We start from the raw sequence: 13,025 nt of genomic DNA on the forward strand, positions 1-13,025 counted from the left end.
ACAAGAGCGAGGTTGAATAGCGTCGGGCTGAGAGCACCGCCTTGAGGAACGCCCCTGCTGGTATAGCGTCGCGTAGTTGGGCCATCGTCAGTTAACACATAGAATGATCTTGCAGACAGGTAACTTGCAATCCACAAAAAAACTCGACCACCTAGGCCAACCGTCGCAAGAGCGTCGAGAATGGCCTCATGTAATACGTTATCGTATGCCCCTTTCACATCTAAGAATAAAGCTGCAGATAAACGCTTACGGGACCTTTCGTGCTGGACATATGAAACGAGATCAACTACACTGTCGATGGAAGAGCGGTCACGTCGGAAACCAGCCATGGAAAGCGGATAAATCTTGTAAAATTCAAGGTACCATTCCAGGCGGCCAAGGATCATCCGTTCCATTATCTTTCCGACACAGCTGGCCAGTGCTATTGGGCGGTAAGAGGTGAGTTCTAATGGGGATTTGCCCTGCTTTAAGAGTGGCACCAGGCGGCTTACTTTCCATTCGTCAGGAACATTTCCCTCCTGCCATGAGGAGTTGTAAAGGCTCAACAATTCTATCCGAGCGGACTCTCCGAGATAGCACAAGGCCCGGTATGATATACCATCTGGACCCGGAGATGATGAGCGCCTGCAGAGAGCTAGTGCCGCTTCGAGCTCCTCCATTGTAAAAGGAAGGTCCATGCGGCAATCACGGGAATGGGGGACGTCAGCTCGGGCTGGAGGATCTGGACGAGCCGCTTGGTCTGCGATCCGCGCACAAAAGTCTTCTGCGACATCGATGTCTTGCCGCCCTTGGAAAAGCGCTAGCGCCTTGAATGGAAAACGCCGTTCCGGAAGGCAACGCAGACCTTGCACCGTTTTCCAAATGTGAGACAGTGGCTTGCGGGGGTCGAGTGTCTGGCAAAACGTTGCCCACCGTTCCGACGCTAATCTATCCATACGACGCTGAATCTTCTTTTGCATCCTCCTGGCTGCCCTAAGGTCATGGATTGATTTTGTACGTCGATATCGACGTTCCGCCCGGCGACGAAGCGCTCGAAGTCGCTCTAATTCTATGTCGAAGTCATTTCGCGTGGAAGAGATCGTCATCATGCGAGTGGCGTTTTGCATCGTCATTTTAATCGTTTGCTCTAACCCAGAGGGTAGGCCCTCGCGGCAGGCATCTTCCATCTCAGATTTGAAGTTGGCCCATTGAATCGTCCGAATGGTATTCCGTGAGCCTGATGTAGACGACATGCCTTTGATGTTCAGATAGGTGGGAATGTGGTCACTCCCATGTGTCTCAATGTCTGGAAACCACTTCACACATCTGGCGAGAGAGTTGGAGACGAAAGCAAGGTCGAGGCAGCTGCCGTATGTCACGCCTCGAAGAAAGGTGGGGCTACCATCGTTCAGGAGAGTAAGGCCATAGTTGTGGGCGATACTTGCTAATATTCGTCCTCTTGCATTTGTCCTTGTACTTCCCCATGCTGGATGGTGTGCATTGAAATCTCCTATGATGACCCATGGGGCGGGACAAACACTCAAGATATCCGCAAATCTTTTGGTATCGAAATTGCTGGAAGGCGATATATACACGCCTATGAGAGTAAACAAGAGTTTGTTCTTCTTAACTGTGATGCATAGATATTGATTGTCGTCGTGGGGCGCAATTGGTTGCAAAACATGGGTGAGTTCACGACGAACAAAAACGACGATTTTGCTGCATGCACCGTTTGTTGATGAGATGATAAACTCGTATCCTGACAGTCTTATTGGTTTCGACAAGTTGGGCTCACAAATGACGATGAGTGGAAACCCATTGGTGTAGACAAACTGACGAAAATCTGAAATTCGTGATTTTAGCCCTCTGGCGTTCCACTGGATGACGGACGCTGCTTTGACTTCTTTCCGGAAGGATGGGGTAGGAGTAGCCATCTGTCTAGTTGAGGGATGCAAGCACTGGGCTTAAGGCGTCCAACACTTTAAGTGCGCTTCGAGCAGATGGTGTCCTCATGTCCACTAAAAGCGTTCGAATGGCCTCCATGAGAGAACGTAGCACCGAGATGACTTGACGGTCTGTTTTAGGTGAATCATCCATGGCCGGAGAAGGATCAGGTGGGGCCCCGACCTTCTGAGGTTCTGTCGCAAGGGAGCGGCTCGGTAGCGTAGGCCATTCCTCTAAAGATAGAGTCTTTTCTGTTTCCTTCGTGGAAGTGGTGGGCCCTTTCGCGGCGCGGCTAACTGGCACCGCAGAGGAGTGGGTACTGTCACTTCGCGCATGCGTCTTCTTCGAAGACGTACGATGGTGCCGACGTCGACGCCGACGCCGGACTACTTTGGCTGCCTCCCTGTGGGCCGAATTGTCTCTGGCCATTTGCTTGAGAACCGCGCGTTCCCTCTTGATGCGGGGACAGTCTTTCGACGAGGCCGCGTGAGGGCCGCTACAGTTAGCACACTTCAGGACCGTGGCACCGCAGGTCTGTTCTGCATGAGGTTCAGCGCAACGGGGACACAGTAGCGAGTTGGGACACACGCCCTTGACGTGTCCTAGCCTGAAACACTGATGGCATTGAAGCGGCTTCTGGATGAATGGTCGGACCGGATGTCGAAAATGTCCGACTTTAACGTGGGATGGGATACAATCCCCCTTGAATATTACTTTTACGCAGCACGTATTCCCAAGGCGGCGCACTTGCGTAATGATCGTGCCTTCGTATGCCGGCTTGATGAGGCTAGGTAAGTCATCATTAGGAATGGCTATGTCGATGTCGTAAATCACACCGGCTATGGATGTGTCGTCGATCGGGATAAAGGGGCGCATTTTGATTCCGCCTAGCTCCGTGATCGCTTGAAGTTTTCCAAGCGCGCTCGCGTTGTACACGTCTATGGCGAGTATATTCTTGCGTGGATTTATTCTTATATCTTTAATTTGATCCGGCACCGCACGTTCCAGAAAAATGGATAGGGCTTGCCTGTTCAGCAATCGTAGGTTGCTTGATGGCTCTTCCGGCATATAAATGATGACGTGTGGCCAGCGCGCAGGCCTTGACTTCATAGTCGTTGTGCTCGCAGGAGTTGACGGCGCTGTGTTGACGATTTTTCTTCTCGCCCTCTTACTCCGGACGGGTATGAAGCCGTCGTCGGATGAGTCGTCCGACATGGAGTACAGCTCGGTGTCTTCGGTGTCACTGGGGGAGCCAACTCGCTTCCTTGCGGTTGACGGCAGTGATGACGTCTGGCCAGGCGGGCCTCTAGCATGCTCCGCGTCCATGGCTGCAAGACGGGGAGGCGAGGCACCTCGAAAGCCGAAGATTTTACCAAAAATTCACAGAGCACAGAAACAAGTGTTCTGCCAAGAAGACACTTCGTCGTCTTCTCCTTCCAGGCCGAGATTACTGCTGATGTTAAGGCCATAAGAAGCGGACAAAAATCACTTGATTCAAAAGTTTCTGGCATTATGAAGAGGCTAGACGCGCTAGAGGAAAAATCGAAAAACATTGATAATGTCAGCCTGAAAGTTTGCAGCATGACAAAAAGAATTGACGAAGTTAGCGCTCGGAATAATCTTCTTGTGTCTCGTTTAATTGACTCGGAAGATCGGTCGTGCCGCAACAATGTAATTTTCCATGGTCTCCCTGATAATAATGAGACATGGCAACAAACAGAGTTGAATATAACCACATTAATTAGTAGTATTAATGACCCACTTCCTGCAGACGTAATTCAACGTGTGCACCGCCTAGGTTCGTATGCGCCTAATAAATGCCGTCCTGTCATTGTGAAGTTCACAAAGTTCAGAACCAAAGAAAAACTACCGTCACTGCGCAGCCAATTCAAGCATAAGAACATCAATCCGAGTGAAGATTTTTCTGTTGCTACACGAACCGCGCGAAGAAAACTGATTGCATTCAGTAAGAGCCAAGCCTCTTCTGAACCTTTTAAATTGCGATATGATAAGTTAATCCTGAACGGAAAATCATACATGTACAACGCCAATTCAGGTAAAATTGAAGAACTCAAACAAAGTAGTGATAATAATGCCCGCGTGCATATCCTGTTCCGCCACGTCCTCCCATCTTGGAAAGCGCGAGGGGCAATGGTTTATTTTCTTCATTTACTCAAGTTTCAGTTTTATATTGTTACGTCAGAAGCACCTCCAACAAATACGATTCTTTATCTTCTGCAATTGACACATGTTCCGCAAAGATCATTGCGCTTACTGAAACATGGTTACCTCCGCATGTCACTGACGCAGCAGTGTTTCACGGTGCTGTGCAATTTCGTGTTTATCGCTGCGATCGTACTGCACGCCGAGGAGGTGGCGTCCTTTTGGTATTTTCGAAATGATATTTCGTCTTCTCTTGTCTGTACGAGGCTGTCTGGGTTTCCGTAACTCTTGGTCACAAAAAATTCATCATAGATGTGCGCTATTCTTCACCCTCTGCACAACCTACGTTTTTTCATGACATACACGACAGTATAAACCTTGTGCGCACGCAATTTTCTTCATTTCCCATCCTACTTCTGGGCGATTTTGATCTTCCAAATATAACCTGGAAAGATCAACCTTCTTCACTCTCTCCCTTTTTGGCACAAGCTAAGGAGTTTTTATAATTGTGCGCAGTCTTTTCATTGGCGCAACTAGTAACACAGCCTACACGTGTAGCTACTAATTCTGCAAGTCTCCTTGACCTGATTTTGACATCCCTCCCTGATACAATCTCGGAGATTACACACTTACCTGGTATAAGCGATCACTCCCTACTTGCATTTTCAATTAACGCTTTCACCCGCGAACCAAATAAAATCGTAAAACTATACATATTTACAAAAAAAGCTAACTTTACCACCATAAATAACGAATTAACTGCATTTCTCGACACTTTCCTACCGAATTTTGAAAATCGTTCGCTCCAGCACAATTGGGACATGTTCGCAGCTCAAGTTGAGGAACTAACTGAAAAGTTCATTCCATTCCGCATCATTACCTACAATTCTGATGCTCCTTGGTCAATACCCATGTTAAGCGCCTATGTAACCGCAAAAAACGCCTATAACGCTCTGCAAAACACTCGCCAACTGCCACACGCTGGTCTGCTTATAAGTCCGCATTCGACACGTACGTAACAGCTCTAAAGAATGCTAAACCTAACTTTCTATCTTACGTACTTCCATCAATGTTAAAGACTAACGTTAAAAAATTTGGGTTGTAACCCTTGCATGATGAGCACCTAACACTGGAAGACACATTGGGCATCCTTATACCTAAAGAACAGTGCGCTGCCGCCCTTAATGACGCATTTGTGCAAAGTTTTTCTGTCCCCTACAATGACCGCCTACCTCCTACGCGCCAGTACGATTATGTATTTATGCCTCCAGTGATCGTGGATACGGCTGGCGTTGCGAAACTAATTGATTCCCTGAACCAGCACTCATCGCCTGGTTACGACTCTATTAACTCAAAATTTTCTTAAAATACCAACGCCCGTTTGTTCAATAATACTAACAAAACTTTTTCAGCAATCACTGGATACATCTATTCAACCTAGCCAAAGGAAGATAGGGAAGGTGGTTCCACTGCATAAATGAGGCAGCAAAAATTTAACAGCTAATTATCGCCCCATCTCACTCTCAAGCACTTGCTGTAAATTGCTCGAACATATATTCTCCAAACATCTTGTTAACTTCCTGGAATACAATGCAATTTTCACACCAGCCCAGCATGGATTTATAAAAACATTTTCATGTGAAACTCAGCTTGCAATCTTTACGCACAAATTACATCGCATTCTAGATCGTTAGTCATTTGCAGATTGCATCTTTTTAGACTTCGCTAAAGCATTTGATAAGGTCCGTCATAAACTTCTACTTTATAAACGAAGTCAGTTGAACCTTGACACTTACATCCTGAAGTGGATTGAATGCTTCCTATCCAATCGCTCTCATTTTGTAACTGCAAATGGCCTAACTCCCCACTTTGAAACGTAACTCCCGGTGTACCTCAAGGTTCAGTACTCGGGCCTCTCTTGTTTCTCATTTAATTAACGACCTCCCTTGGTCACTATCACCTAACATTCACTTATTTGCTGATGATTGTGTTATCTTTCGTGAAATAACTAATGCAGAGGATGCTAACCACCTTCAGTCTGATCTAATTAGTGTAGCAAAATGGTGTAAACATTGGCTAATGGAACTAAACGTTGGCAAATGTAAAGTAATGCCGGTATCCCGAATAACTAACAGCATACCTACATATTTCCTAAGTAATGTTCCCTTGGAATTAGTTAATTCTTATAAATACCTACGTGTGCATATCTCTGATAATTTATCTTGGAATGTTCATACCGACTACGTAACTCGCAATGCTAACCGTATGGTGTGTGTGGCTACCTATGCCGTAACTTTTAAACTGCCCCTTCATCCCTAAATATGCTTTTTATACTACCCTTATACGTCTGAAATATGAAAGTGCATGCGCTGTTTGGGATCCTGCCATTGACAAACTAAGTAATTCATTAGAACTCGTGGAAAATAATTCAGTTCGTTTCATCTTACGTAATTACAACAGAACTGCAAGTGCGTCTGCCATGAAAACCAACCATGCACTTACCCCACTTTCTTCTTGTCGTGAAATCGCACGTTTAGTCCTTTTTCATAAATTATACCATCATTTAACAACTCCGCAACGATTTCATTTTTCAGTCACAACACGTATCGCCTCGAATCGACCACCGTTATAAGGTTGGTCTTGAATCATATCGCACTAAAACTTTTTTGCAGTTATTTGTTCTGCCGTCATCCACGGAATGGAACCATCTTCCTGGTGAAGTCGTATCCATTTACGATAACCAAACATTACGAGCAGTTCTAGGTAGCATTGTGTAATTGAAACATTTTTCGTCGTTGTTGTTGTTTACTGTATGGTTGTAACCGAAGTACTTTTGTATTTACAGCTTTACTATCCTAGTTTGCTACCAATTTGTCATGACGTTGTTAACCCTAGCTAAAACTGTATAATCAGAAGCCTTTGTACTTATACGTTCTAACTGCTTATATTTGTTTCTTTTCTCATTTGCTGTAACCCACTCTCCTCCTTAATGCCTTTGGCCATGAGGGTAATAATAAACAAAACAATAAATAAATAGTTTTTACTGGCTTCCATAGGAGCGCATATTTAAATGGCTTCACGAATCTGACATAGTTGGACGCCAGAGAGTGCACAATAGTGTGACTGTTCTGTATTTTGTAACTTTTACCACACCCAACTTATACCTATTGGTCAGTCTAAGCTGAGGCAAAAAAATGCACAGGCTCTGGCGCACACACTTTGTGTAAGCGTAATTCTTTAGTCAATGTGGCCGTACATCGACAAACAGTCCTTATGAACGAATATATAGTGACTCCTGTCTTAATTAAAATAAATTACAAACTCAGCTCAGTGCCAGAAACAACTTTCAATCCTTCTCACAAGCATCTGCAATAACAACACTTCGATATGAGCCACTTAGCTCGTATTCGATCGCTCTATACTTGAAACAGCGAGAAATGTTGGTCTGTCTGTCTGTCTGTCTGTCTGTCTGTCTGTCTGTCTGTCTGTCTGTCTGTCTGTCTGTCTGTCTGTCTGTCTGTCTGTCTGTCTGTCTGTCTGTCTGTCTGTCTGTCTGTCTGTCTGTCTGTCTGTCTGTCCGTCCGTCCGTCCGTCCGTCCGACTTACGCCTATTTTTTCGCCAGTATTTCGCACCGTTCTGTGTACAAAAATTGAAGTATCTACCAATAAACCAGTAGGAATGCACCATGTGTTCTATCTTCGCACCACGCGAAAGCTGCGCTCGCAACACACTCACCGGCCAGTCCGATGACGCGACAGAGCACGAGCACTGCCCAGTGCAGCAGCGCCGCGACGCTGCCGGATCGGAGGCGATCGCACATCGCTCGGAACACGAATGGGCACCACGACACCGCGCGAAGGCGTGACGTCGCCTTGCTTATCCTCGAGTGTGCGACACGCGCAAGCACGACACCGCAACTCCGTCCCCGAGAAAGCGAGCGGAGCGGGAAACCCGCACCAGCTCCGACGGTTCTTCGGAGAGTGCCGTCGACGCAGCCGGCGGTGGGCTCCGGGATCCTCCCGTCGCGACCCCTACGGTGGCCACGGGTACTGCTTGCGCTCCGGTCAAGTAGCACGACCTCCGCGAGTCTGGAACCGCTGCTGTGTGAGGCTCCTCTTTTGCGCCGAACGAGTCTTGGAGCCCGTTTAGTGCTGTATTGTTAGGTTCGCGATGCTCCAGGGAAGAAAAGTTTGCCTTAACGTTTGTTCTGCCTCAGTGGAGTTGCTCTGACCAGGACCGGTATTCACGAAAAGGCAGGATTCTAAGAGCAATCCTTTTAAAGACAATCCAGCTACCGGAAATATGATTGCAAAAGGCAGCGGGCAAAGAGCCCGTACGAAGGAAAAGCTTGTGATTTCGGCCCAGAACTCTAGATAGCTGACTGATTTATTATAATGCAAAGTACGAGGCACGTTCCTAAAGCAAGTTTCGTCATTTATCTTCACACAAAAACTTTATTGCCTCCCCCCCCCTCCGAAAAAAAAAATACGCCATGGAATATCATGAACTATACACATTGCACTATTTTCCCATACAGTCACCACCGACATTGAGACATTTTTCGTAGCCTGCAATCGGTTTGAAGAAACCACTCTGGTAAAACTCGGTGCCCTGCGATGCAAGGAGTTGTCGCACAGCCTGCTCCACCTTAGTATTGTTTTGGAAGTGATGTCCCGAGAGTGCGGCTTTCCCTGCAAAGAACAGGTGTCCATTCATACCGGATAAAAGCACGCACTTCCATTGGCGACGACGTTGTCAGCACACGTCCGTCTGCCGTCATGATTTGTACTCGAATAACCTAGTGAAGGCCGGTCTGTGGCTACTCTCTATTCTTCGGCTCTCTGCGCGTGTGCCATTCTTCCTCAGCTGACCCTCTTTCCGTCGTTTAACCAGCAACGGGCGTGGATTGTTACGGCAATTGTTTGTTTCACGTGGTGTACCATCTTCCTCAAAAAAAGAGGAAACTTACTTTCGGAACGTCGCTTGCACACCCAGAGTGCCTCGCGAAGTTCACACACACACACACACACACACACACACACACACACACACACACACACACACACACACACACACACACACACACACACACACACACACACACATATATATATATATATATATATATATATATATATATATATATATATATATATATATATATATATATATATATATATATATAAAGGCGTTTGTTAATCACCGGCATTTTGGACCGACCGTTTGAGCAGGCCACGGACTCCCAGCACGAGTAGCGTTTTCCGAGCAAGAAAGCGAAAGCGTGTGTGTGTGTGTGTGTGTGTGTGTGTGTGCGTGCGCGTGTGCGTGTGCGCGTGTGTGTGTGCGTGTGTGTGTGTGTGTGTGTGTGTGTGTGTGTGTGAACGAGAAGAAAGGGAACCAAGGGGCCCGATTTTTATTATCACGCCATAAGAAGCCAACAAACAAAGCTACCAAGGACAACACAGGGCAAATAACTTGTGCCCACTACGTGAACTAAAGACATGGTAAACTAATAATGGCAATGAAAATGAAAGACGTGGGATCGTTCCCCACCTGCGACCAGTTGTTTCTTCATCCATTTTCAGTTGCATTCTATATCATTTCTTTAATTCGATTAGTAAGTACAAGCAATTTCCTCTATGTTGTCCTTGGTATCTTTGGTTGTTCTCTTATGATATATATGTGTGTGCGTGTGTATATATGCTTTTCTTTAGCTGCGGAGAGTAGAGAGTTTTTGAAAATTGCCTAGCACAATTCTAACTCTTGAGCTAAATTAGCATATGACGGGGCCAATATTTCTGCAAGAAATCAACATGCTGAACTGAATAATTACCATAATTACATTAACTAAACTTTAAATATTCACTTTTACGGGAAAGCTTGCTATACTGTCCAAAACAGCCGCGACGTGGCCCATCGTCGTTCAGAGAGCGCTAGCCATCGGTCTTAGGTGGCTAACTTGCATGCCTATTTCTGCGAGTTGTTTGTGTACGTTCTCATTTTACATTTGATATAGGCGACAGCAAGAGGAGCGGTACGTTTAAGCGAAGCCCACTAGAGGTACAATCCTTTAAATCCGAAACAAAAGAAAAAAATCGTGTGGCCGTAACATTCATATGGCAAAAGATTACCAGCGAAGCTGTTTAGGCTGCACACATGGGCTGCATACATTACGAAATCGTACATTTTTTTTGTCATACGGCACGCCACTACGCCGACACAAGCCACACTCTTCCCCCTCTCCCTTATCCGCCTGCATACCAGCAGCGCCGGCATCTCCAACGGGCGGCCACGTGCACAGGCGCCATTGCCAAACTCTTTACCCCTCTCCCCCAAACGGTCGCCTGCGCGCGCATTCCTGTCCACGATTTTGGGAAGTTACCGCAAGCAAAACACGAGACTTCAAAGAAAGGGACAACACGAAGCGGTACTGACAACAGATGATTTAATGAAACGAACGTCAAGCTTGTGTAGATCAGAGACACGTGAGCGCTCAAAAAGCAACGTAAAAACCAATAAAAGCACAGAACGACCTTAGCGGTGCGATACAAATATTAAGGTAAACGCTGGCCGGCTACTGAGGCACCGAACACCTGGAGGAGCTCCAGGTCGAGATCAAGATCCCGGCTCCGATCCAGATCCGGTTCTAGGGGCTGCCCGGGTTCCAGAACCCAGCCAGCATCCGGACCTCAGCCCACCTCCACACGTTGCGGGAAGCACCCGACCCTCGTTTGGGCCGATCTAGCATGTCCCAAGCCCGGTGTCAATACCGAGGCTGCTCCGGCATCTCGTAACGACCCGCCCCCAGAGCAAGCTAGGGACGCGGAAGTAATTCGCTTACGCAAAGAGAACGACCACCTCAAGAACACGATCAAGAGGCTAGTTAACTAAATGGCGGAGATCAGGAAACTCTTTTCGAAGGTGACGGGTGACGGTGTGTCAGTCAGGGCCGCCGAGACTCCAATACCAGCTCCGGTAGACGGCACTGCGACGTCCTCCAAACGCAGGGCAGTAGTCAAACAAACATGTTAATTGGGAGCGTTGTCCGCACAAGTCAGCGAGATTAAGCAAACTCTCATGGGCTGACAGGCGGCCTCAAACAAGTCAGCGATAGCGTCAGTTTCCTCATCGATAACGTTCGCCAAATTCAGGTTGCGCTCGGGGACCCCAACATCAGCCTCGGAGCTCTCACACATCGCATCGACACCGTTGAGGCGCGAATGGCTTCATCCGCCTCCGTCGTACAACCGCTAACTGTTCCCGCCATACTAAAGGAAGCTAGACTTCGGTATCCCACCAGTGCGGTGACAGGAGGTCCCAGTCCTTACGCAGCCGTAACTGCCCCGTTAGGTGGTAGTTCGTCCGGTCAGCCATAATAGATAGATTCAAAGACAGTTTTCGCATTTGGCAATGGAACTGCGGGGTATTCTAACAAAAAGCCCTTCTGCAACAGTTTTTCAGGTCTTTCGCTGTCAAACCTCAGGTAATTGCTCTCCAGGAAACATTGGTCTCCACCGCCTCACTCCAGGGCTACAGGGCCGTGTCCGGCCTACCCGGAGGGCGAAGGATTTGCACCTTGATCGATAAAAGGCTAACTCATCTCACCAAGGACCTCAAGATGACGAGTGGTAGAATCGAATATGTCATGGTTGAGATCCTGCTCGACGTACCGCAGCGGAATCAGCGCAGAAAGAGCGTGTTCGTCCTCATATCTATAGCAGACCCAGGGACTCGCGCCAGCAGTTCAAGACCATCCTCAAGAAAGCGACCGATTTGGCCGGCCCTCGACCCTTGGTCGTCGTGGGCGATTTCAACGCACCGTAAGGCATCTGGGGTTACGTCTACAATACTACCAAGGGGCGCAACCTGTGGCCAGACGCCAACGAGATGGACCTCACTCTGGTCACTGACAAGGATTTTGCTACGCGCATGGGCAACTCCGTCACCCGGCACTAGACACCCGACCTCGCCTTCATCAGGAACGTCGAGGACGTGGGCTGGGAGGACACCGCCATAGAGTTCGGCAGCGACGACTTCATTCTCGAGACCAACTTCAAGGTGTCTCGGAGTAGGATCAGGGAATGCACGTTCATCGATTGGGACCATTTTCGCAATATTCGCGAATAACCCGAAAGAGCCAGGGCACCCGCCACTCTCGAAGAATGGTGCGAAGGCATCCGGAACGCTCTTCCGCGGCCACCAAGACAGTGGAAACCGATCTTGACGTCGAACAGAGGGACAGCAGACTCGCCCACCTGATCGAGGCGAAAAACGCCCTGCTCAGTCGATGGAAGGGTCAAAGGCTCAATTGCAGACTCCGAAAGAAGATATAGGAGTTCAACAAGGTCATCGATTACCACTGCAAGGCGCCTGCAGCAGTGAGACGAGCTCTGAGAATCCATTGACGGACAGATGCGCAAAGGCACCTTCTCGACGAAAGCAGCTCGAAGTCAAATCAGAAGCATACGTTGGTCCGGGCCCTTCACGAAGCCACCGGGTATCACACGGTCGATGAACTCGTCTGAAAACTCATACATAAGTACCTATCCGTCCTTCGCGAGGGGGATCTGGGGACCCAACGCCCGGACTACCGAAGCCCTCCACGTCCCGAGCTGGACGAAGACTTCTCCGCTGCCGAGGTCAGACAGGCCATCTTCGCGCTCAGCCGCAAGTCTGAGCATGATTCGGACAGAGTCACCAACAAAATGTTGAGAAACCTCGACGACACGTCGATCGTCATTCTGACCGACAAGATCAACAAGTCCTGGAAGAGCGGCGTTGTTCCTACACAAAGGAAGACGACCTGCACGGTGCTCATTCCTGAGCCCGGCAAGGCCCCGAACATCGAGAACCTCAGGCCGATTTCTCTAACCTCCTGCGTCGGCAAGGTCATGGAGTGCGTCGTCCTCAACAGGCTCAACGGGTACTTCGAAGACAA

The 13,025-nt window shown here is 48.0% G+C and overlaps 1 protein-coding gene across 1 annotated transcript in view; it reads right to left on the reverse strand.

The window, feature by feature from the left end:
* LOC142582720 (uncharacterized) overlaps positions 1-8,053 on the reverse strand; it is a 46,398-nt gene extending 38,345 nt beyond the window's left edge. The window contains exon 1 of the mRNA XM_075692686.1: positions 7,823-8,053. Coding sequence (XP_075548801.1) covers positions 7,823-7,907 — 85 coding nt within the window. The 5' untranslated portion in view covers positions 7,908-8,053. The remainder of the gene's footprint in view (positions 1-7,822) is intronic.
* Positions 8,054-13,025: the final 4,972 nt, after the last annotated feature.

Source organism: Dermacentor variabilis, chromosome 5, assembly GCF_050947875.1.
Source record: "Dermacentor variabilis isolate Ectoservices chromosome 5, ASM5094787v1, whole genome shotgun sequence".
Taxonomy (NCBI): domain Eukaryota; kingdom Metazoa; phylum Arthropoda; class Arachnida; order Ixodida; family Ixodidae; genus Dermacentor; species Dermacentor variabilis.